A 25,280-nucleotide genomic window follows, 5' to 3' on the forward strand; every position below is an offset into this window, starting at 1 on the left:
CAATATCTCCTCAACAAACCCTGAAAATTTCAACCCAATGCCCTAGATTGATGGTACACCCTTTTGAAAACCTACACCAACACAGTTTGTTTTAAGTTAGCTCAACATCCCACTAAAAATTCCCTGGTAGCTTCACCTCAATACCTTTAGTCTCAATAGTAGTAATTGTCGTAGTAGTGATGGTGGCAATAGAAGCATAGCACCGTTTTTCAACATTCGAGATCAGCATATTCTGAAAGTTTCAACTTAATACCCTAAGCAGTTCCTAGGACATTGCTGATACGTCCTTCAACCTGCATGCATACATTTTGCTGTGATTTAGTTCAATGTCCTCTAAACATTCCCTGAAAATCCCACCTTAATACCCTTTAGTGTTTAGTGTCAGGATGGGGATCAAGGTATTCCAAATTGTTAAATTCTGTATTAGTTTTGAAAGAAAAAAAATTAAAGAGAGGAATATCAAAATTTGCAAAGCAGAAAAGTTTACCCGCTGTCGTCTTAAGTCTAGGCAATCCAATAAGAGACATTATTGCTGCTTGTTGATGAGTTTGCATGCATGCTTTCCCACCTTATAGTATTTGTGCAATTGAGTGCAGAAATTTATTTCACGCAGGGCAAGATATTTCATTACCTACCGTTTTTGTTTCCTTAGCCGTGTCACATATTGAATGACGTATCATCGATACATACCGGGAAGTCCATGAAATTAGATAAAATATCGACATTGCAAATTGCATTATGGGCTGAAAATCGTATGATATCGATATTTTTTATTTTCTCGTGGATAGGATATGTTCTCATTTTTATGTTTTTTCAATTTCTCGAAGCGGAAGTAAGGCGCGGGCTCCACTTACTCATACAAAAAAAAAACAAAGATGGAACGGTTTCTGTAAAGCGCTCCCACCAACTCAAAACATATTTAAATTTGAAGAATCAGAAATAATTGAGAAAATGAGCAAAATAGCCCACTGATATGCCAAATAAAGAAGGGAAGATTTTTATATAGGGGTAGAGATTTAGCGGGAGTGGTAGAAGTAGGCAGCTTTACACAAAACAAAGGAGTTGATGCAGCAATCCAAGAAAAAATGTAAAGTTACTTGTTTCCGGTGAAATTAGCAGAATCACGTAAGATACATAGAAAATTAAATTAATATTTAGTAAAAATGGCTATTGATTCTTGTAATAACTAATTTAAAAAATACTTTTCCACAAACTAAGTTTTTCAAAGAAAAGTAAAGATTTCCATTATACCAAAAATGAACAAAAATAAACTCAAACATTCTTCCAAGCGTAAAACTACCACAAATCACCAGCAAGAAATCACCACTATCGCGCGTTTATGACAAAGCCACTTAGTAAGTTGCTTTCTCACTGCTTTACAACAGTATTCGGAGGTCTTGGACAACTGCTTTCTAAGTTACATTATTCGGAGGTCTTGGTTTCAATTAAGGTATAGAAAAACTATTAGCAATTAAATTGGAGGCTTACAACGTTTCTACTTAAATAATTTCGGAGACCACACTGCCTTTCCATGACGATAAATAAAAGTTCAAATAGGGATAAAATCCTTTTAATAGACAATGATGATGATAACAGTGATAGAAATTCACAAAAATACTAGATATTTCGGTCACATATGCAGTGCCCGTCTACTACTGATGTTTTTCTGCTACTACTACTACTGTGAAGTTTTACTACTGATGACGGTCACGGTTTACTGATGATGTGACCGAAATATTTGGTATTTTTTGTGAATTTCTATCACTGTTATCATTATCACTGTCTATTGAAAGAATTATATCCCTATTTGAACTTTTATTTAACTTCTCTACTAGAACAAATCTGGTCAGAAATGTCATAAAGCTATTTAAACACGATCTAGATGAGTGACCGACATAAAACGGTTCTCCTGTGAAACATCTTATAACATACTTACAACATGGGAAACAGGTTGTAAATCTTTTTTGTTGGCAAGGTTTCGCAAAACATCTCCGACTTTGACACCAGTATCATATGCTTTTCTTACTTCAAGGCAACACTGGCGAAGTGACTTGGGCAAATCGGGGCTAAAATAAATGAGAAATTGGAATCTTTAAATACGATTTGTTTACACATATTTGAAGTTAAAAAAACGATAAAGCATTATTTTTTCCAACTCCTATCCTTTTTCTTATTATTTGATCTTTTCTTTTAAGAACATTTTTCACAAAATATCTGGGATTTTACTTTTTTATTTGCAAATTAAACACGTCATTCTTTTCATGTTTCTGATATTTAGTTTCTGATGTTGATTTCTGTTTCTGTAATTGTTTCTGAAATTCCCTTGTTTCTGATATTTATGCATATCGGAGTAAATGAACCATTTATTGAGAGTGATCTGAATTCAAGACCAGCGGACGAAAGTGTCGTTTAATTGTTTTACCGTCTCTTGTCATATTTAGACAAGTTGATATGATTATCTACTGTATATTTTTAATTCACTGATGACTATTTGGTTAAATTTTTTACCAATTGCGGCTTGATGCAACGATGCTCATATTGCTTATGTTTGTTCAGTATTTGGGAGTTTAAAAAGTAAAATGTCACGTACCTGCAGTGCAGTGTATAATTGAGTTTTTGTTTCTCGTCTTTGTAATCTGTTCGATGTGTTTTTTCTTTCTTTTTTGTTTGTGTTTTTTCTTTTTTAGTTTCACGTTTTGATGCTGGCAAGTAAATTCAGAAATTCTTATAAGCAATTTCACATTTAATTTTTGGTTCTTAAAAGTTTTTGTTTCTCGTCTTTGTAATCTGTTCGATGTGTTTTTTTCTTTCTTTTTTGTTTGTATTTTTTCTTTTTTAGTTTCACGTTTTGATGCTGGCAAGTAAATTCAGAAATTATTATAAGCAATTTCACATTTAATTTTTGGTTCTTAAAAGTTTTTGTTTCTCGTCTTTGTAATCTGTTCGATGTGTTTTTTCTTTCTTTTTTGTTTGTGTTTTTTCTTTTTTAGTTTCACGTTTTGATGCTGGCAATTAAATTCAGAAATTCTTATAAGCAATTTCACATTTAATTTTGGGTTCTTAAAAGTTTTTGTTTCTCGTCTTTGTAATCTGTTCGATGTGTTTTTTTCTTTCTTTTTTGTTTGTGTTTTTTCTTTTTTAGTTTCACGTTTTGATGCTGGCAAGTAAATTCAGAAATTCTTATAAGCAATTTCACATTTAATTTTTGGTTCTTAAAAGTTTTTGTTTCTCGTCTTTGAAATCTGTTCGATGTGTTTTTTTTGTGTTTTTTCTTTTTTAGTTTCACGTTTTGATGCTGGTAAGTAAATTCAGAAATTCTTATAAGCAATTTCACATTTAATTTTTGGTTCTTAAAAGTTTTTGTTTCTCGTCTTTGTAATCTGTTCGATGTGTTTTTTTCTCTCATTTTTGTTTGTGTTTTTTCTTTTTTAGTTTCACGTTTTGATGCTGGCAAGTAAATTCAGAAATTCTTATAAGCAATTTAACATTTTAATTTTTGGTTCTTAAAACAAGAAGCATAATACAAAAAGCAATTAATGCACTACAGAATAATAATCGAAACACTGATCATCCCCAAAAGGTGAACATAATATTTTTTCTCACTTTTAGATTCCCTATTAATTAGCATAGGATACTCCGTCTTTTGTACCTTTTTTTTTGACGGGTAATAAATAAATAATAATAATAATCATTTTGAATTTTTTTCTCCGAGGGTTTTAAAACACCCAATCATAGAATAAGGTAAATATTGAGGTAGTTAAAGCATATTATTGTAAAAAAAATGAATCGCTATAGATACATAATGATATAAATACGAATCAGTGATAATGATTAGCAAATCCTATATTAGCAAAAGGATTATATTAAAAAGATTATATACTAAAAAAGATTAGCAATAAGACTAGATTAGCAAAAAGATTCATAGTGAAAAAGATTACTCCAAATTTCAACACTTTTACAGATTCTGGTAGCGAATCCCTAATCAATGCAGAATTAAAAAACCAAGCGTAAATTCTCTATTCACGTTTTGATGCTGACAAGTAAATCCAACAAATTCTTATAAGCAATTTCACATTTAATTTTTGGTTCTTAAAACAAGAAGCATAAAACAAAAAGCAATTAATGCACTACAGAATAAAAATCGAAACACTGATCATCCCCAAAAGGTGAACATAATATTTTTTTCTCAGTTTTAGACTCCCTATTAATTAGCGTAGTAATCTTTGACAGAAATTAGCCCACCGTTATCACCGACAATAATCAAGTACCAAAAAAAGACACAAAAAGATACAAAAAAGAAATAAAAAAAGAAAACATATTTAGAGATAGAGCTAGACATAGACTTTAGACATAGTATATACTACTTTGTTAGCTCAAGAATATAATACATCTAAGTCTATATATTTCCCTCCTTTCACATCTTTTTAATACTCGCTTTTTAATATAGGCTATATAAACTTGGATAAATTAAAAAAGAATCCAATAAACAATTTTAAATTTTATTTCTTAAAACAACAAGCACGACCAAGATAACAAGCAATTAATGTGCTACCATGTAAAAATTAAACACCAGTGAGCTCCAAAAGAAGAGCAAAATATTTTTAAGTATAAAAGTTTTTGATTCTCTGTCAACTAGTAACCACATTTCTGAAAAAAAAACACCCCAAGATATCTGAATATTGACCGGTAAAAGCCAAGTTACGCAAAACTCCTTCAAATGTACCTAAAATCAAATCGCTTTTCTGAAATCAAACAAATGTTAATGCTTAAAAAATAGGCCAGAGATAATTACTGAAATAGATATAGGAAAGCAATCTGTCATAATCAAATATAAATCCATCTTCAGAGACAGCACCTGAAAGAGGCCTTGAAATATTCCCAGAAAAAAATAATAAAAACGTACCTAAAATCGAAGACTAGTCTATCATAGGCATCGCAATAGCGCAGCGGAAATAGGCAGCACAATAGCGCTGGCTATAATAGCATAGGAAAAAGTTTTTAGACTAGTCTATCTTTAGAATAGAGCTTAAACACTGCTTCTGAAACAAATTAAAAAAGTGCCAAAAATCCACGACTAGTTCACCCTTGGAATAATACTGTCTTAAAGAGGCCAGAAAGTATTCGGAAAATACATAGATTCTGGAAACTTTTTAGGAAAAATTCTCACGGAGATAAGAAACTGTTCCTATACTAAACATTAAAGCGCCTAAGATCAAAAGATGCTTTAATTTGATAAGAAACACCTGAAATAAGATAGAAATATTCCTGACATTAACAATGAAAGATATTAAGCCGAACCGGCCAGCAATTACAAAAAACCAAAAAAGAGAAAAATCTCTAAAAAAAAACAAACAAACGAGACTGTGGCCTGTGGAGAGAAAAGGAAAACAACATAAACAAAACAACGCGGATATTTCGCCTGTATACAAACAAGGCGTCTTCAGCACGAAAGACACAAAAAAAAACAAAAACAAGATAAAACTAAAAACCAAAAAAACCCCCACAAAAAAAAAAATAAAAAAATGTACAATCGGCGCAAACAAAACCACGTAGGGAAAAGATGCTAAAATAGAGTTACTTCAGTGAGGACACCAGAGTAACTGAGGAAAAATAAAAAAACTGTAAATTACTTTAATTATTCAGTTGCGAAATAATCCTTTTGTTAGCTATTACTGAAGCAAATCGTTTTGGTCTAACAGGTAAAATAGTCCCCTGGTGATTATTTAAAATCTTTACTCCCTTATTGACAATTGATTCACTCTTTAGAAGGTTATCATAAATTGGGTTAATATTTAAACTACCCGTGTCCCTATTTATGGAAAGGTTAGCAAACATATGTTTTTTAATTTCTATGGCTTCCCTGGCCCATTGGGTGTACCCCTTATCATTAGAAATAGCCAAGGCTTCATCAAATTTTACAAAATGGTCTGGTTGAAGCCAAATATGCTCTGCTAAAGCTGAAACGAAAGTTTCTGGAGGCTTGCTTAATTGTAGGGTTTTTTCTATTGAATTACGGTGTTCAATAAACCTTTCAACAAATTGTTGGTGAGTCCTTCCAATATAGAACTTCCCACAAGAACACGGAATTTTATACACCCCACTTACTAAATTTCCCCGAGTTAAATCCTTACCAGAACTAAAAAAAACTACTCATTGGCCTCAGCGATTGGAAACATGTATCAATACCAAATTTACGTAAAACCCGTGAAAGTTTCTCCCCCAAACCAGGTACATATGGTAATGAAATGAAGGTTTTTGATACAACTAAATCTAAAGACTGAAAAACCTCAATAACCCTACTACTATGTTTGGCCCGTCTATTTTCAATTATTTTATCAATGAACTTAATTGGATAACTATTACAAAATAAAATATCCCTCAAGTATAACAATTCTGAATCCAGAAATTCCTGGGAACAGATTTTAAAGGCTCTATCCACTAGTGAAATTACAACCCCCTTTTCACCGACATAGGGTGGCAAGAATGAAAATTTAAATACCTATCATTGTGCGTAGGTTTTCTGTAAATCGAGAAAAGTAAATGGAAATCCCTTTTAATTAATAAAATATCCAGAAAAGGTAATTGATTATTATCCTCAAATTCAACTGTAAATTTAATATTATTATCAAAATTATTTAAATGCTTACAAAAAAGGTCTAAGGAGTACAACCCATGTTTCCAAACGCAGACCACATCATCCATGAACCTACCCCAGAAGCAAGGGGAGATTCTAAAACTGTTTATAGCGGAGGTTTTAATGGCATCTATGAATAGATTTGCCAATAAAGGAGAAAGAGAAGCCCCCATAGGTAACCCAAAAATTTGTCTATAAAACTCCCCTCGAAAACCAAAATAAAAAGAAAATTCATTTACCAGCATAATTAGTTTCATAATGACATCAATATCCAGACTGGCTAACGTCACATCCTGTATTAAATCAAAGTGTTTTTCTAATTTACTTTTTAAAATATCATCGCACCTTTTTAAATCACAATTTGAATACATGGACACAACATCAAAACTGCAAAGAATTGAACTCTCCTCCAACGTGAACTTGCGCAATTTATTAGTAAGATCAGTCGAATTTTTTAACTATGATTTTTGTGTTCCCAAAAGTGGACGTAAAGCTACACGACAACCATTTTCCTAATTTTGAAACAGGTGACAGACAAGTTGACACAATAGGGCGGAGGGGGGTTCCAGTCTTTTGAATCTTAGGTAGACCATTGATCTTGGGTGCCAAACAACCCCTAGGATAATATTTGTTATAAAACTGTGGGGTAATGTGAAAATTATTTTTCATTAACTCTAATTCCTTTGTTGTTGATTTTACATATTTATCTGTAGTATCAAAATCAAGTTTTTTGTATGTAATAGTGTTCAAAATAATGGAATTCATTTGATTATTATAATCTTCAGTGTTCATAATTACGATCGTGTTTCCCTTATCAGCTCTGGTGATAGTAAGTAATTTATCCTTTTTCAAATCAGAAAGGATTTTAATGTTATTTTTTTGTGAAATGTCTTTAGCAATTAAGTTCATATTAAAGGTGTTTAGTTTTCTTACGATCTCAGCTCTGAGTTCTTGAGGAGTATCAACCTTATCTATAGAAGCCATAATTCCTGATTCCACCTTTGAAATTATTTTAGAATAGGAGACTGGTGTTGGAAAACAGAACTTTGAACCTTTCAACAAAACGGCTTCCTGTTGAATATTAAGAGGCTTAGAAGACAAATTCTTAATTGCTGGACCAAGACAATGACGATGATAAAAAACATCTGAATCTTGGAAATTCTCAAACAAAAGTTTATTAAACTTGTCAACCAAAAGAACCTTGGACAAATGAAAATCATGGCGAAAAGATCTCAGGGCCATTTCATTAATTCGTATAAAAATATCAGATGTAAGTTTATTTCTTAAAAAGTTTTAAACATAATCTAAGTCATTAGACAGTTTAAAACGTCTCTTTTTTTGTTCATAAATTACGTGATTTAAAGCTATTAGGCTTAATTTATTTTTTAATTTTGTTTCATTTTCAGTTCAAAAATGGTTACATATATTAATAGATTTCGGAATCACTGATTCCTTCTTGCAATTTTTTAAGAAAATTTGTTGATTTAATAGATTTGCATGTTTTTTTAACTAAAGACAAGTAATAATTGACAGAAGCTGATTATTGTTGCCCTTCAAACTGACGAATGAAAGATCTTAAGCCGAACCGGCCAGCCATGAAAAAAAACAAACAAATATAAAAATCTCTAAAAAAACAAACAAACGAGACTGTGGCCAGTGGAGAGAAAAGAAAAAAAAAAGAAACAAAACAACGCGGATATTTCGCCTGTATAAAAACAAGGCGTCTTCAGCACTAAATAAACACAAAAAAAAAAAACAAGATAAAACTAAAAACAAATAAAACCACCACCAAAAAAAAAAATAAAAAAATGTACAATCGGCGCAAACTAATCCAAGAAGGGAAAAAATGATAATATAGAGTTACTTCAGTGAGGACACCAGAGTAACTGAGGAAAAATAAAAAAATCACCAGGGGACTATTTTACCTGTTAGACCAAAACGATTTGCTTCAGTAATATCTAACAAAAGGATTATTTCGCAACTGAATAATTAAAGTAATTTACAGTTTTTTTTATTTTTCCTCAGTTATTCTGGTGTCCTCACTTAATTAACTATTTTTTATCATATTTTCCCTACGTGTATTTTTTTGCGCCGTTTTTAAATTTTTGTTTTTTTTTGGTGGTGGTTTTATTGGGTTTTTTTTTTTGTGTGTCTTTGGTGCTGAAGACGCCTTGTTTGTATACAGGCGAAATATCCGCGTTGTTTTGTTTCTGTTGTTTTCCTTTTCTCTCCACTGGCCACAGTCTCGTTTGTTTGGTTTTTTTTAGAGATTTTTCTCTTTGTTGGTTTTTTGACATTAACAAAAAAAACACACAGACAGCCAAAGATAAGTTCATTGAATAAAGGCCTTAAAGAGGCAGAAACCACTTCTGAAATAAATTTTCGAAGAAGTGCACATACTGTCGGTTCATCCTCAGAAAACAGGCCTTAAAGAGACCAGAAAATATTTATGAGATTAACATAAAAGACTCATAGATCAAAAGCTATCATATTCTCAGAAAATATACTTCAAAAAAGTCCTGAGATAATTTAAAATAACAGTTACCTAAAATCAAAGGCTAGTTCGTCCTCAGAAAAGAGGCCTTGCTGATGGGTCCTTAGTGCTGTTCCTTCAATTCCTCTGGCAAACATTAAACAGTAATGTTGGTTTCTAAAAATTAAAATCAATAATAAAAGAATGAATCTAAAAAAAATAGCTTTACAATGTTTACATTTAATTGGTCGTACTAGCTCTTTCCAGCAAATAAGGATACAAGACGTTCTTTCTCGCAATTGAAATACAATATTGACACAAAGGCCCGAAATCTCCTTTGTAAAGTTTGAAGGAAAACAGAAAATTTGAAGAAAAATTTTTCAAGTTTTGCATGCAAGTTTTATCATAAATTGCCGAGATCCAGTCAATGCTTTAATACTAATTCCATGTCATTTAGTTTTAATTATCTAATTTCATTGATATTTGACTATTTAATGTTTTCATTTAGTTGACCGAATATTAGATCCAGGGATAATTTCCTTTTTGCTGATGTCCTTAAGCGTCGGATGATTAGCCCCCAGCCACGCATTACACTTCTGGCCGAAGGCAGTGAATCAGGAGAATGGTACCTACGCTACCAAGAACATTTGTCAGTATGCCAAAAAGAAAGTTAGTTAGTTAGGTGATCTTCTAATCCCTGAGAGAGACTTCTTCCATGTTAAGATTAATATTAACATTACTTTTTAAACAGAAAGATGAGTCCCAATTCAAAAATAGGAAGAATTTGGAATTTAGTTCCAGACACATCCATCATAATTGTTGTTCAATTCTAATTGCAATGTTACGTGTGCTTCATTCGAGTCGTAAATAAAGATCGAAGCCTTATGGATCTTTACTATAGCAACGCTAGAACGTCACCTCTAAAAAAAATTTATTAAAATAAAAAGCAATTATTTACAGATGCAGTTAAAACAGCTGCATCTTCAGATACAAGATGATATAACACATATTCCTTTTGAAAAGTTGCCTATTATCGTACGAAGCGTTAGGCCATCCGTATTAACCTTCAAAGAGGGGGTTATGTTACCGTTCGACGTGCTAGGGTGGCTTCTAATAGTATCGTATGACGCGCTTGGGTACCATTGAAATTAGCCCGCGATAACCAACAGAACTTGCCGAAGATCTGCTTTTACAGACTTACTCATACTTAGTTCCTCCTACGCCAGCTGGCGCACAAGGCGACAACATTACCTCGCCACGACGACCTCTGAAGAAAAGCGGCCACAGGTCCTTCAAAGATATTCCTGCCAGTATATGATCCTTTTCAGGGCATCGGCCAAGTTTTGCTTTCTGCCGTCCATGTCTTCCTATAACAAGGGGGACCAGGCACCGGAAATCTATAACCCAATGCCGTCAAGATCATGTGGACCCAATTCCGTCATCTACTAAGTTTGATTTTTATGAAAAATCAATGGTTGATCAGTTTTTAACGTACAAAAGTGTTTGTTATTACGTCAGTGCACGTATTCCCAGGATGCAGAGGAGGCAGTTATTTTCAAGTTTTGCATTTGCTTCAAAAGCTGTTTTGTAAGTGCCGATGTCTGCATTCGTACATAAGTATGGAGATGATCGTACAAGGAACAAGTATATTCAGGAGTTAAAACTTGAACATCAGAGAGTATTCAGAGTTTTTCCAGACAGTTCTTAGTTTGGTAAAAGCATTGCCAGTATGAGCAATACATGTAATTACTTCATGCTTTAGACTTGCATCAGAATCTTTGAGGCTTCATAAATTTTGCAACTTCCTACAGCTCGTCGAAACCAACGTTCAGTGATCGGGCCGGTGTTGCAGTGACATTTGTTACGCATGAGTTTCGTTCTTGGGGTACTGACTGACAACCCAACTCACGCGATTGTGTTTGAGAGTTCTGCCATGTTCTGTTCTAAGTCTTCTCTTAAAACGAGAAAGGAGAGCAATGTCATCAGCAAAATATCAAAGATAGTGGGGCTCTCATTCAACTGAATTCCTGCAAAAAGTGATATTCCCAAAGGACGTAATTGATAAGAACTGTGAAGAGCACAGGAGAGAAGATACAGCCTTGTCACGGAAATTGTACACAGGAGGAATTTGCCAGTATTCCTGTACAAAATTCTTTTTATTTGTTTTATCTTTCCCGTCTCAATTTTACGCGTGGAGTTGTTAAGAGTAATTGTCGAGGGTAAATTTTCACCGGGATCGAATTATCTAGAGAATATTTCTTTGGGGAGGGGGATTTCTCCGTGGAGGTGGGGCTAGGTTTCCTAACATTATTTAAAAAAAGATCAGAAATTAAATCAAAAACAAGTTTTTTCAACTGAAAGTAAGGAGAAACATTAAAACTTAAAAAAGAACAGAAATTATTACGTATATGAAGGGGATTACCCCCTCCTCACTAACCTTTACGCTAAAATTTGAATTTTGTCCCAATTTTTAAGAACGACTCCTAAAACACAATGGTCGTTTAATTAGGACAATAAGAAGCTTCTTTAAAAGTACTAAAAAACTTTAGCGTAAAGAGCGAGGTGTTGAAGAGGGGGGGCAACCCCCTTCATATACGTCATAAGTTCTGTTCGTTTTAATATTGCTCCTTACTTTCAGTTGAATTTTTTTTTTATTTAATTATAAAAAGTCACAATAATAGTAATAATCCTGCCTGGGAGAACATACTGACGTAAGGTTCTCCGCAACAAGTCTCTACGCACAGAATCGAAGGTCTTTAAGACTTCAATAAACGCTATTAATATTTCTGTCTGCCATTCGCTCGATTCTTCTGTCGGTATTCTTAAACTGAACACCTGGTCACCAAATGATCAGTCTGGCAAAAAACTGTGTTGCTCGTCCCTCAGGATCTCGACAAATCTTGACTGAGTAGGATTCAGGAGTATTTGGCAAAGGACTTTACTTCCTACGAGTTATAATGTAATATTCCGTCAATCACTGCAGTCAACGGTTCAACCTTCACTGAAAATTAAACAGTAATCCCTGTCTTCAAGTCAGTGTGGACACTCAGTTTCTAAAATCAGATTCAGGATTTCAAGTAGTGTTAGCTAAGATTGCAGTTCCATACCTCAATAATTTAGGTTGCAGGCCGTCAACACCTGCAGCTTTGCCGTATATAGGCGTAAGATATCCAATACTTTGATGGATAACCTTCTCTCTCCAGGGATATCACTACCAGGCTTGGAGACTGAAATCAAACCATTTAAGAGAGTACCTTGCAGATATGAATTTAAGAGACATCTATCCCTCTGGAGAAGCAACTATGAAGATGAGGTCCTCCCCCCCCCCCCCTATCAAGTTCAAACAATAAATTCTGACAAACAACTTACCCTACTGTGTGTTAAGGGAAGAGACTCTCGCAATATATAAGAAAACTCACATTTAATTCTCAAGATAATTCAGGAAATAAATTAACTTATAAGAGTCATCATAAGCAGAAGTACACCAAGAGGGTTGACTTTGACAGATCAGAAAAAATAACATTGCTGATTGGGGGAAAACATCTAATGGCGACTTTGATATAACATAAATAACTTCTTAGACCCCACTTCTTTTTCATTTATATAACTCAAGAGATAAAAAAACGAGCATAATTTAAATAAAAGAGTGGAACAATTTTCAATCCTTTCCGTTGGTGATTTAGTGATCGACACTATAGGTCTCAGAGGAACCCCTACTTTATGTATTTTTGGTAGACCGTATATTCTTGGGCAAACAAAGTCTTTCGGAAATCCCATTTTATATTATATAACTATATTATATTATATAACTATACCCGTTTTTTCTCTCAAATACAGTACTTTAATCTAACACTTTGCAATTCAAGTATCACAAGGAAAACGAACGGTCTGACATTTAAAAAACAAAAAAGATTTGGAAGCCTTATGAAATATGTGCCTCATTCTTGTAAAACGTTCAGACATAACTTAGACTAAATACATTTGTACATTTAAAACATACATTAAATACACTTAAATACATGCATGTTCAATACATTTAACGAAAGTATTTAAAGCAGAGTTGAAGGGACTGACAGGCGGATAAAGAGAAACGGAAAAAAGAAAAGGAGAATTTATATGAAAAAGCAGAAATGACATATATCTAATACTAAGAGGGTCTCACCTATAGCATCCAGCATTGTTTCTCATGGTATGATCACATTCTTGAGTGATTCCAATTACCTAATTCCCTTGAATAGCGGCGGCATTGTTTCTCACAGTACGATGTCATGCTTGAGTGATTCCATTACCTCATTCCCTTGAATGGCGGCAGCATCGCTTCTCATGGTATGATGTCATGCTGGAGTGATTTCATTACCTCATTCCCTTGAATAGCGGCAGCATTGTTTCTCATGCTAAGATGTCATGCTTAAGTGATTCCATTACCTCATTCTCCTGAATGGCGGCAGCATTGTTTCTCATGGTATGATGTCATGCTTGAGTGATTCTATTACCTCATTCCCTTGAATAGCCGCAGCATTGTTTCTCATGGTACGATTTCATGCTTGAGTGATTCCATTACCTCATTCCTTCAAATGGCGAAAGCATTGTTTCTCATGGTATGATGTCCTGCTTGAGTGACTATATTACCTTATTCCCTTGAATGACAGCAGCATTGTTTCTCATGGTATGATGTCATGCTTGAGTGATTCCACTACCTCATTCCCTTGAATGGCGGCAACATTGTTTCTCAAGGCATGATGTCATGCTTGAGTGATTCCATTACTTCATTCCCTTGAATTGCGGCGTATTCCTTGTGGTTCCATCATATTTCTTGTAGTGCCATCATAAACTGGTTTCAGTAACCAGTTATTCTGTAACCTACATTTTCTGTAACCAGTTATAAACTAAACAGAGACAGTTTACTTTAACAAAATGACAGATGCAAAATATTGCATTAATTTTAAATAATCCTATAAGAAAGCGATGCTAAAAAAATGTGGATTGCTCTTTACTACATTAAAGATAGGAAAAAGCATATACTTCCCGATTAAGTTTAGTTATTACGGTTTGGCATAGTAGGCCTATAGATGTTATTTAAAACTTTTACAGCGTAGACGAAATATTAAAAGAATACTCATGTCGCAACTGGGACTGCCTGAATAACATGAATTTCTCTGGCAGTAAACTCCCCGTTCCATTATTTTAATAGCTTTCGCAATATGGACTACCCGATAATTTTTTGTATTTTCTTTCTAGCTGTTTTGTCGACAATTATGATAATTTAATTTCAAATCCTTCCATAATTCAATATTGTTTTGTTTATATTACGCTTGACTCGAAGTCAGTCAGCTACACTTCAATTTGTAAAAGAACGGAAATTTAAATAAATTGTGAAGAAAAGCTAAGAAAAAAAAACAGAAATTAATGTGAATAAACAAAAGAAACCTAAAACGAAAGGGAAATACAATGATTAATCTCCGATATTCTTCAATACTTACATCAAGATTTGACTGAGAGTATCCGCATCAGCATCAAAAGATGACTCATATAGGCTTTCATATTGCGCAGCAACACGACGAAAATCTCCAGCAGAGTTTTTCAGCTAAATGAAAAGTGGCTTTAGGAATTGGCAAATAGAAAAGTAAATTAGGTATTAAATAATTATATGAAAAGTAAATAAATTAAAAACATTTAAGGCAAGATGACAAAAGGTCAAATATCATAGGCAGCGCAATCGCGCTGCCTAAGTAAAGAACGATGTTTGCACAATGTATTATTTATTTTTTGTTTTCTTCTTCTTCCATACCAGGGCACGTCGTATCGAAGGAGTTGTCGTAGAAACTTCGAAAAGGGCTCATTCGATTGAAAGTTGGAATGGCTAGTGCCCTTTTTATTAGTCGAAAGTTACTGGATGACAGATAACATGCCCCTGGGGGCATATAAGAACGATGTTGGCACAATGTATTATTTGTTATTTTTTCCTTTAGACGAGGGCACTTCGTATCGAAGAAGTTGTCACAGAAACTTCGAAAAGGACTCATTCAATTAAAATTGGAGTGGCTTGTGCCCTTTTTAATAGTCGAAAGTGATTGGAAGGCAACTAACACCCCTTCCACGCTCACCATTTCCTGAAACACATCCAATCAAAATTTTGAGATATCCATTTTGTTCAGCGTAGTTGAATTTCAGATAGAAATTATGTTTTTTAGGTAGAAAGTTCGCTACAGCCCCCAGGACAAGGGTTGTAAGTTATGCCCTGAGGGCATATAAGGTTTTTTTTTATAGAAATCTTTGTTGCAAAAACTTCAAAAAGGGCTCATTTGATTGGAAATTCAAAGGGCTAGTGCCATTTTTAATATTCGAAAGTGATTAGAAGGCAACTAACACCCCTTCAACTTCCAACATTCCCCAAACACATCCAATCAAAATTTTGAGATAGTCATTTTGTTCAACGTAGTTAAAAATTCTGGAAATTATACCTATGAGCAGGACACTTCCCCACAGTCTTCAGGACAAGGGTTATAAGTTATGCCCTGGGGGCATATTAGGTTTTTATTGAAATCTTTGTTGTAGAAACTTGAAAAGGGGCTCATTCGATAGAAAATTCAAAGGGCTAATGCCCTTTTTAATGGTTGAACGTGATTTGAGGGCAACTAACCCCCCTCTATGGCCCACCTTTTCCCCAAACACATCCAATCAAAACTTTTAGATAGGCATTTATTCAACGTAGTTGAAAGTTTTGGAAATTAGGTCTGTAAGGATGACAACCCCTCCCCCCCAAAGCCCACAGGGCAAGGGTTGTAATTTATGTCCTGGGGCCATATATGGTTTTTACAGAAAGCGATGTGGCAGAAACTTCAAAAAGGGCTCATTCGATTGGAAATTGAAATGGCTAGTGGCCATTTTAATAGTCGAAAGTGAGTGAAGGGCAACTAACCCCCCTCTCACGCCCACCATTTTCCCAAACATATCCAATCAAAATTTTGAGATATCTATTTTGTTCAACGTAGTTGAAAGTTCTGGAAATTAGGTCTTTTAGGATGATAACCCCCTCAGAGCCCTCAGTGCAAGGGTTGTAAGTTATGCCCTGGGGGCATATAAGGTTTAAATAGAAAGTTGTTGCAGAAATTTCAAAAAGGGCTCATTTGATTGAAAATTGAAAGGGCTAATGCCCTTTTTAATAGTCAGAAGTGAGTTGAGAGTAATTAACCCCCCTCTCACGCTGAACATTTCCCCAAACACATTCAATCAAAGTTTACATATAGCCATTTTGTTCCACGTAGTTGAAAGTTCTGGAAATTATGTAGTTGAGGATGACAAACCCCCGAGAGCCCCCAGGGCAAAGGTTGTAAGTTATGCCCTGGGGGCATATAAGGTTTTTATAGATAGCGTTGTCGTAAAAACTTCAAAAGAGGCTCATTCAATTGGAAATTCAGAGGACCAGTGCCCTTTTTAATAGTCGAAAGTGATTGGCGAGCAACTAACGCCCCTCTCACGCCTACTATTTTCCCAAGCGCATCCAATCGAAATTTTGAGATAGCCATTTTGTTTAACGTAGTTGAGTTCTGCGAGTTAGGTCTTTGAGGATGACAACCCCCCTCAGAGCCCTTAGGGTAAGGGTTGTAATTTATGCCCTGGGGGAAAATAAGGTATTTATAGAAAGCGTTGTCGTAGAAACTCAAAATCGGTCATTCGATTGGAAATAGAAAGGCCTAGTGCCGTTTTTAATAGTCGAAAGTAATTGGAAGGCTTGACATTTTTACAGTAAAGATCGATGTGGGTGCAATGTATTATTTTTATTTTTTTTCATTTTTTTTTGTTTAGGCCAGGGCCCTTCGTATCTAAGGAGTTGTCGTAGGAACCTCGAAAAGGGCTCATTTAATTGAAAATAGAAAGGGCTGATGCCCTTTTTAATAGTCGAAAGTGATTGTAGGGTAACTAATCCCACTCCCAAGCCCACCGTCAAAAATTAGTGAAGATTAAATTGAAATTAACTGTGTTAATGCTAATTCCCAAGAAGGCATCTCAGCAGTATCCCAAAAACGACTCAGTGTATTATGTTCAAACTTTCGGGGCTACTTCTGCTCTTAAAATTTAACCAAATCAAAATAGCGTAAGTGTATCCAAGCTTATCAAAGAAAGAAAACAGATTTTTTTGCGAATGATATCAAGTTTTCCATTTCAGGTCAACTAGAGGAGGTATGAAACTAACTTAAACACTACTATTTGTGTCCAGATTTTTAAAAGGGTGTATGTTGTTAAAAAATATTCTCCGCCACACAAATAGCAGGCCAAACTATAAAGTCTTTTAAAAAACGAAAAGATTTAAAGTATTATTTTCTTTTTCCCCGAAAAGACTATGTCAATGTCAAACAAACAGAAATTAATTTAAAAAAACTTTTTCCACAAAACAAGTTTTTCAACGAAAAGTAAAGAACTCCATTAAACCAAAAATGAGCAAAAATAAAATCAAATAATCTACTAAGCGTGAAACTACCACAAATCAGCATCAATAAATAAATGAAACCTAGAACGAACAGAAATTACAATAAATAACCGAGTCAAACTCAAAACGAGCAGAAATTAACATGATTTGGGCTCAAAACCCCAATGCCTTCCCAAGGCCAGAACAAAATTATCACTTTACTGAAAAAATACAAATGAATGTGCATTGTCAGTTTAATATACATATACTGATATTTAGTAATCAAAATGTTAATATTATTTGATTTATTAATGTTATAAAAGTAAAAACATTTGTGTTTTGTAAAATACAAATGTATTTTTGTACACACAACAACATTTGTTTTCTGTAAACCTTTTTGTCAGTCTTAGCTGAACCTTTATGAGATAATGAAACCAAGATTTTTTTCCGAATTCTCAATTATTTCAGTGGTTTTTAGCTCACCCCGATTTCACCAAAGAGTCTTCTCGATGAGTTAGATTCTTACTTGTCTCTGCGTTCTACTATTTGTCGATGAAAAGGGCTATTAGTCACAGCGCCAAAACATTCACTAAGCAAATGTTTGCGAATGCCATAACAAAACCTAAGCGAACTTTACTTATGTTTTTATGGTCATTGTCTTAAGAAAATGTTACTAACTGATAAAAATTCAAGTAAATTATAAAACAAAACACCTGCTTTTTGCAGACTACCCTTTCACCACAACTGTCTTACTGTTTTTTGTCACTGATTAAAAACCATTTTTACCACACAAGAAGTTTTGAAAGAAAAGAAATACAGTAAACCTGAGACAATAAAGTCGAATTGTAACTCAAGTATAAACTGATCCTATATCACTTTCAATGAATAGGTGAAACTAAAAAAGGAACAGTAATTACAAAAAATAATGAGATTAAACTGAAAACAAACAGAAACTGTAGCGAATAGGTGTGTGGCTAACGCCTCTTTGCATTGTGAAAACCAGACCACTATTTGCACTTTACTGGAAACACATTCTTATGTCGATCTGTAAATTTTTATTTATAATAATATAAAAAAAAGAAAAAAAAAGAAAAACATAATAATCAAGATTACTGAAAAGATTTCAATTACAAGAAACTGTAAGAACTACTTTTTACAGTATGTGGGGGAAATAACTAACATAATTTATTTAAAATTTTCCAGGCAAAAAAAAAATTAATACAGAAAAAAATTATTAGCGTATTCAACGTTTTAACAATTGCATTTGTTCTTCATAGGATCTAAGCATTCAATTTTAGAAAATCTGGACTTAGCTTAACCAAAAAAGAGAAAAATAATTAAGTACGTAAAAGTGAAGACTAGGGGATCCACGCTCTTGGTAGAGCTTATTCTTCTTGGCTGAACGAAGGAATAGTGTTTATTTTGGAGATTAATTGGAGATGTCTCAGGTCGTGGTTGAATCCCTAAATAGTTTAATTGGTCATTCTTCTTTTACTTGTCCCATTAAACATAAAAAAACGATCAAGGAGAAATAGGAAAAAACAATACAAATCACGTTTTAGATTCAAAGATACATCTGATTGATTTGTGCCAGTTACTAGATTCCATGGCTTTCCTAATAAAAAGGCTTTCCATTGCTTTCCTAATATGGCTTTCCTAATAAAAAGTTTAAATAATTTACCACGGAATAATTTACTAAAGCTATTCTCGATGGTGAAAAATAATCCTTTATTTCTGATACTAAATTAATTCTGTGACGCAATTTTCATTTCAGCTAAAGAGCTAAAGCAAAATATTTTTCAAAACAAAGTATATATATATTCTCAGAAAAGGCTAGATGATATTTTCTGAAAATTGGCATGCTAACAATTTCTGGCCTGAGAAAATAATTTTACTTAGACTTAGGACTTCCCATGCTATTTGGTGCATAAGGCACAAACGATGCCTCTCCAGGATGACCTCTCCTGCTTTTTCAGCCAAAGATGATCAAGGGATGTTCTTGAGAGTGTTGCATCTTTTTCAAGGCATCATTCAAGTGTAGCCTCCTGTCGTCCACGCCGTCAAACTCCAGGAGGAGTCCAACACCAATCATCATGGGACAAACGCCATTGCTGCACATTCTAACTGTACCGTGAGCAAAATGCGATATATTTAAAATACAAAGATTCTTTCCTTATAAAGATGATTCGGACAGAAATTAAACGTCCCCTAATTGAGTTCAAATACCACTTCCAAGAGTCTAAATTCTTAATCAGCAAAAAGAGAAATTGCATTCTAGCTTCAGTCAAACAACGACGCTAGTCGGTTTGAATTTTGCTAAGATAATTAGTAACAAAAAAGATGATACGCACAATATTTCTGAGGAAGTTTAAACTATAAGAGCCATGTGAACGTTTGAATCATCAAAAACATTTAAGACCTATTATTGAACGAGGGCTCGCAACCTTGGGCCACGTGAGCCAATTGCGGGCCAGTCCTTACAGCGCAGGACGAAAGAACTGCGTTTGGTAGTGGGGTAAAAGTGCTTTTTGAAGAGATTCGTATTTGAGAATCAGGACCGCTTAGACAGAATTACTCGGCATACGACCGTAACAATTCTTTGACTGTTGTACCTCTGTCACCATTATTGTCGTTTGAAGTGACTCACTGCTGTGCACCTAAATATGTAAGTCCCGATAAATCTTGTTTTTTACCTATGTTTATTTCACTTTACGTGTCTGTATCTAGCCTAGTAGCAGGTAATTAGTTCGCAAAATCTCCAAAGACGTTCCCAGGGAATCTGATCTTCATATCGCTCGAAGAAAAGAGGTCACATTTATATGGCTATATATATTATTTTCTCTCAATAATTGAGGGTGGCGCGGTTATAAATTTACTTCACTCCCCATAGTTGTGGCGCAGGGCTCGATGACACAATCTTTAGCGCTATAAGCGGCGCTATCGGAGAACTTATAAGGTGTAAGTTCACAGTTTTAAGGTATAATTTTAGACTTGACGCGATCAATCTTCTTTACCGCTATTAGGACGGCCATAAAAATTTTATTGCTACAAATGACAAGGTTGGAAATTGGAGGAAAACTTTCGAACTAATTACGCTATAAAACTTTGTGATTTGAATTTAATTATTGGAGAGATACAGACATATAAGTAAAGTGATTAGGCCTATTGCCACTAAGCTACAACTGGGAAACCCTTTGGACATCTCATAGGAGATAATAGCCTTCCCCAAAATAGGTTAAGTGAAAAAAATAAATTTATCTTGAATTGATTCCAAAAAAATGGCGGAGAACCTTAATGACTTATTAATAGTGCAAAAGATAGTCGCGAAAAATATAGAAATAGCGATGTTTATCCCAGAGTACAATGGTCAATCAGATATTGACGAATTCAATATCCAATTGTCCCAGTTTGTACAACTAACAAAAACAGACCTAGGAGCGTTAAAAGACATGCTCCTACTACGATTAAAAGGCCAGGCCTTAACCTTTCTAAAACAGATTGAACATACCATAGGCAATAACGCCAACTTGCCAATAAATACAGTTGATAAATTGTTAAAAGCATTTAAAGATAGATTTATAGAAACCAGTTCCATGAATAAATTTAAACACGGAACGGTGAGCTTTGACTTTTCACAAAATATAAGAGAATATCTTGATAATATACGCATTTCTGTAGAGGCAAAATACGGAAGTGGTTCGGGCAACTGTATGAAAAGTCATGCAAAATACCTTTTTGCTAGGGCTACCCCCAAAACTATATAGGGTGGTAATATCCAAAAATGTTCAGACGTTGGATCTCGCAGTTCAGGAGGTAGAGCGATTGATTGAAGTCGATCCGATGGTCGCAAATCATAGTAAAGCAAAAATAAATAGCCTAGGCGATTCAAATGCGAACATAAACTTCAAGGGCGATCATGCATCCCCCAATTTCTTTTCAAGGGATAACTTCCCAGTACCACAAACAAATAAAACGCAAGAACCCGCTAGGCAAAAAACAGTACGTTTTCAGCCTGTCAAACAATATAATTACGGAAATAACCCTACAATAAAAAGGTGCTATATTTTTAATCGTGTTGGACATATCGCGAGAGAGTGCCGTTATGTCCCCAATCGCATACAAAGAATTGCTGACGGTAGTATGCAAAATTATGGCAACCATTTGTTCGGAAGAAAAAATTTTAGTGCCGCTGGTGCGCTAGGCTATAAGGGAAGATTGCGCCAAGCAGTACCCTACAACACGTACCAACCAAATTTGTATAACCCTCCCCCTAATAGACAAATTAATTACCGATTTGAAACCCCAAATAATCAACAAAGCCAATATAATGCGAGAATGCTTTATAGAAGTCATGAAAAATTCCCGGCGGGACATGCAAAATTTGCAAGCCAATGGTATTGGCAGTCAGCACCAGCAATCGGCACTGACAAAGGACATCCAAGTTACCATAATAATATATGGCGAAGGCAGACAAATATAAATCAATTAGATATGCCTACGGAACCTCATATGCCCGAATATCTATTACAGGCACCGACACATGAAATAAATCCTCAGGGAAATGTTTCAGGCCCATCAGAAATATAAATTGGACCCAGAGGGTGCCCGGAATATTTAATAGGTCCAAAACAATGGTAGTGCCGTCTTGTAGTGATATAAATAACAAGTTACCAGTATTTAATGATTTTTGTGTAGAAAATGTTTATTTTAAGGCTTTGATTGACTCTGGTGCAACGATTAGTATCATAAACTCTTGCGTATTTAATATGTTGCCTCTGCCTATTAGTCAACAGAGGAACCCCAGTAATGCCAGTTTAACGGGTGTGACAGGCTATAAATTGGATACAAAAGGTTTAATTTGCCTAAACGTAAAAAGGGACAATAGGATCTTCCAGACAAATTTTATAATATGTGATAACTTTCCATTTGAAGCAATCATAGGCGCAAATTTTTTAAGGTCCAATAGAATACTATTAGACGTAACAAATGAGAGGCTTGTATACCCAGCTAAACTGGGGGAAGAAATTTCTACCTTAAGAAATCGTAACAGAGGTTACGAAGACAACGTAACAGTAAACAAAATTTCTGACGGTATAATGTCGCAATCTTTTGAAACTCATGTCTCGCAAGGAGGAAAAGAAATAATCAGAAACTTGTCCAATTATTCTGAAGGACATTGCAGAGATGAAGTAAATTTAAAAATTAAGGGTATTGAATCTGCGAAAATAAAAATAGGAGATATGCGACAGTACAGGTCAAACGAAATCAAGAAAATAGGGGAATTATGGAAAAACATAGTAAAACCCAACGTGACGCCACAAGATGCCGCAATGGCGCGGCATAGCGCCAGTATGAATCTAATAAACAATGAAAATAAAGAGAAATATTACGGATTCGCGATAAGGAAAACAAAAGTCCCTCCCCAAAACTATAAGAGCCGTGTGAACGTTTGAATCATCAAAAATATTTAAGACGTATTATTGGACGAGGGTTCGCCTCCTTGGGCCACGTGAGCCAATTGCGAGCCAGTCCTTACAGTGCAGGACGAAAGAACTGCGTTTGGTAGTGGGGTAAAAGTGCTTTTTGAAGAGATTCGTATTTGAGAATCAGGACCGCTTAGCCAGAATTACTCGTCGTACGACCGTAACAATTCTTTGATTGTTGTACCTCTGTCACCATTATTGTCGTTTGAAGTGACTCAATGCTGTGCACCTAAATATGTAAGTCCCAATAAATCTAATGTTTTTTACCTGTGTTTATTTCACTTTACATGTCTGCATCTAGCCTAGTAGCAGGTAATTAGTTCGCAAAATCTCCAAGGACGTTCCCAGGGAATCTGATCTTCAGATTGCTCGAAGAAAAGAGGTCACATTTATATGGCTACACATATTATTTTCTCTCAATAATTGAGGGTGGCGCGGTTATAAATTTACTTCACTCCCCATCGTTTTGGCGCAGGGCTCGATGGCACAATCTTTGGCACTATAAGCGGCGCTATCGGAGAACTTATAAGGTGTAAGTTCGCAGTTTCAAGGTATAATTTTAGACTTGACGCGATCAATCTTCATTACCGCTATTAGGACGGCCATGAAACTTTTATTGCTACATAACCATTTGTTTCCAATATCGCCACCAACTTCTTATGATTTTATCAACAACAATCGGCTCTTTAGTCTTTTTTCTAATGAATGAGTTGGCGATTTGTCCGTCCAGTTGATTCCAAGAATTCGTTGAACACAATTATTTTCAAAAATTTGGATTCTTTTGTGTAGCTATTTTGTCAGCACTCATTTTTCAGAACCATGCAATAGCAATGAAAGGACGTTATTATTTAATAACCTCAAATTTCCCTCCAAACAGAAAGTGGCACATGTTCCTTAACATATCTCCACGTGTTTCTTAGCTTATCAAAGGCGCTTCCTACGCATGCGATACGTGTGGCAATTTCACCCTCAGAGCTTCCATCGGTGCTCACTAAACTCCCAAGATATCTAAACATCTCAGCATCTTCAATTTTATTTGCTTTAACTATCAGAGGCTCAACAGGTATTTTATTTACATAATTATATTGGTCTTCTGCGTGCTTATTGCCAAACCTGTTCGTTCACCTACTTTCGAGACCTCATTTATGTTGTACTGAAGCTCCTTTATTAAGTGAAAATGACCTAGATACGTCAAAACGAAAAATACGTTTTTGTTCCCCAGGGGTGATAGTATCGAACCAGTGGCCCTTATTTCAACGGATGACGTAATGACACTATGCGTAATTCCTTTCCTGTACAGGGTTCCTGAGCTTTAACACTGCCAGATTTGCATAAATCAAGATAGCTTACGAGTTAATGCCAAAAAAATTTCATTCGATCGTTCTGAAGTAGACGAATAGATTGTTCATGTACTAAAACAAAAAGAAACAGAAAGCAAAACTGTTTCATTTTAATCATTTTAGAAGTCAAGCTTATGTTTTATTATTTTATTGCAAGTAGAAATTGAGAGAGAAAGGATATGACGTATGAAAAGAAAATTCTCTGCAGAACAGTACTAAAAGAAATATTTCGTACTCAAGTCGTAAAAATAGTATTATGTTTGTTTAGAAACCCATACTCACATTTTAAGAATCTTACAGAGAATGCCAGAACCTTAAAACTTTATCCAGAGGAGCAAAGCCAGTGTTTGGCAATGTTTTATCAGCATCAACTTTTAATAGCAGTGAAATCAGAAAGAAACCCTAAAGTATTGCAATTTCTCTTAAACGAAGAAGAAATTTTGCTTATAGCTTTATTTCCAAAGTTTTGACGACTAATAGATATAGAGGGGTAAAGTCCATGGAGTCATCTTGCAAGAGCTATTTACTATCATCTACATCTACATCTACAAGGTCATCTACAAGGTCGCGACTCTGCATCATCAGCTATATTTCATGCTATTTCCTACTTAAAAGTTGGGAAGACAGATGCATTAGTTCAAGAAGTTTTGGATAGTTTTACTGAAATAGTAGTGGAAAAATATATCATCCCAGTTGAACCATTTGATTCACCAGAACAATGAGCAGCTTCTGATTCATTATCTTCAATTAGTCCTGAAAAGCAGCGAATAATAGCAAAAGATTTATCGGAAGAGGATGCCAAGCAGCCAGAGCTGCCTAATCGGAAGAAGCTGTGGACTATCAATCTAAGAAAACAAACAAAAAAACTGGGCCAACACCTTAGAAATAATTTAGCCCAAGATACTTCCCAGTCATCAATTCACTCGAATGCAGCAGAAGTACT

The 25,280-nt window shown here is 34.7% G+C and overlaps 1 protein-coding gene across 1 annotated transcript in view; it reads right to left on the reverse strand.

The window, feature by feature from the left end:
* The window catches only part of defl (Integrator complex subunit 7), a 156,684-nt gene that overhangs the window by 22,775 nt on the left and 108,629 nt on the right, over positions 1–25,280 (reverse strand). The window contains exons 13-15 of the mRNA XM_089101069.1: positions 14,588–14,691; positions 9,180–9,284; positions 1,937–2,066 (exon numbers count right to left, since the gene is read on the reverse strand). Of these exons, the coding sequence (XP_088957195.1) occupies positions 1,937–2,066; positions 9,180–9,284; positions 14,588–14,691 (339 nt within the window). The remainder of the gene's footprint in view (positions 1–1,936; positions 2,067–9,179; positions 9,285–14,587; positions 14,692–25,280) is intronic.

Source organism: Artemia sp. Qi Xiang Cuo, chromosome 15, assembly GCF_049724085.1.
Source record: "Artemia sp. Qi Xiang Cuo chromosome 15, ASM4972408v1, whole genome shotgun sequence".
Taxonomy (NCBI): domain Eukaryota; kingdom Metazoa; phylum Arthropoda; class Branchiopoda; order Anostraca; family Artemiidae; genus Artemia; species Artemia sp. Qi Xiang Cuo.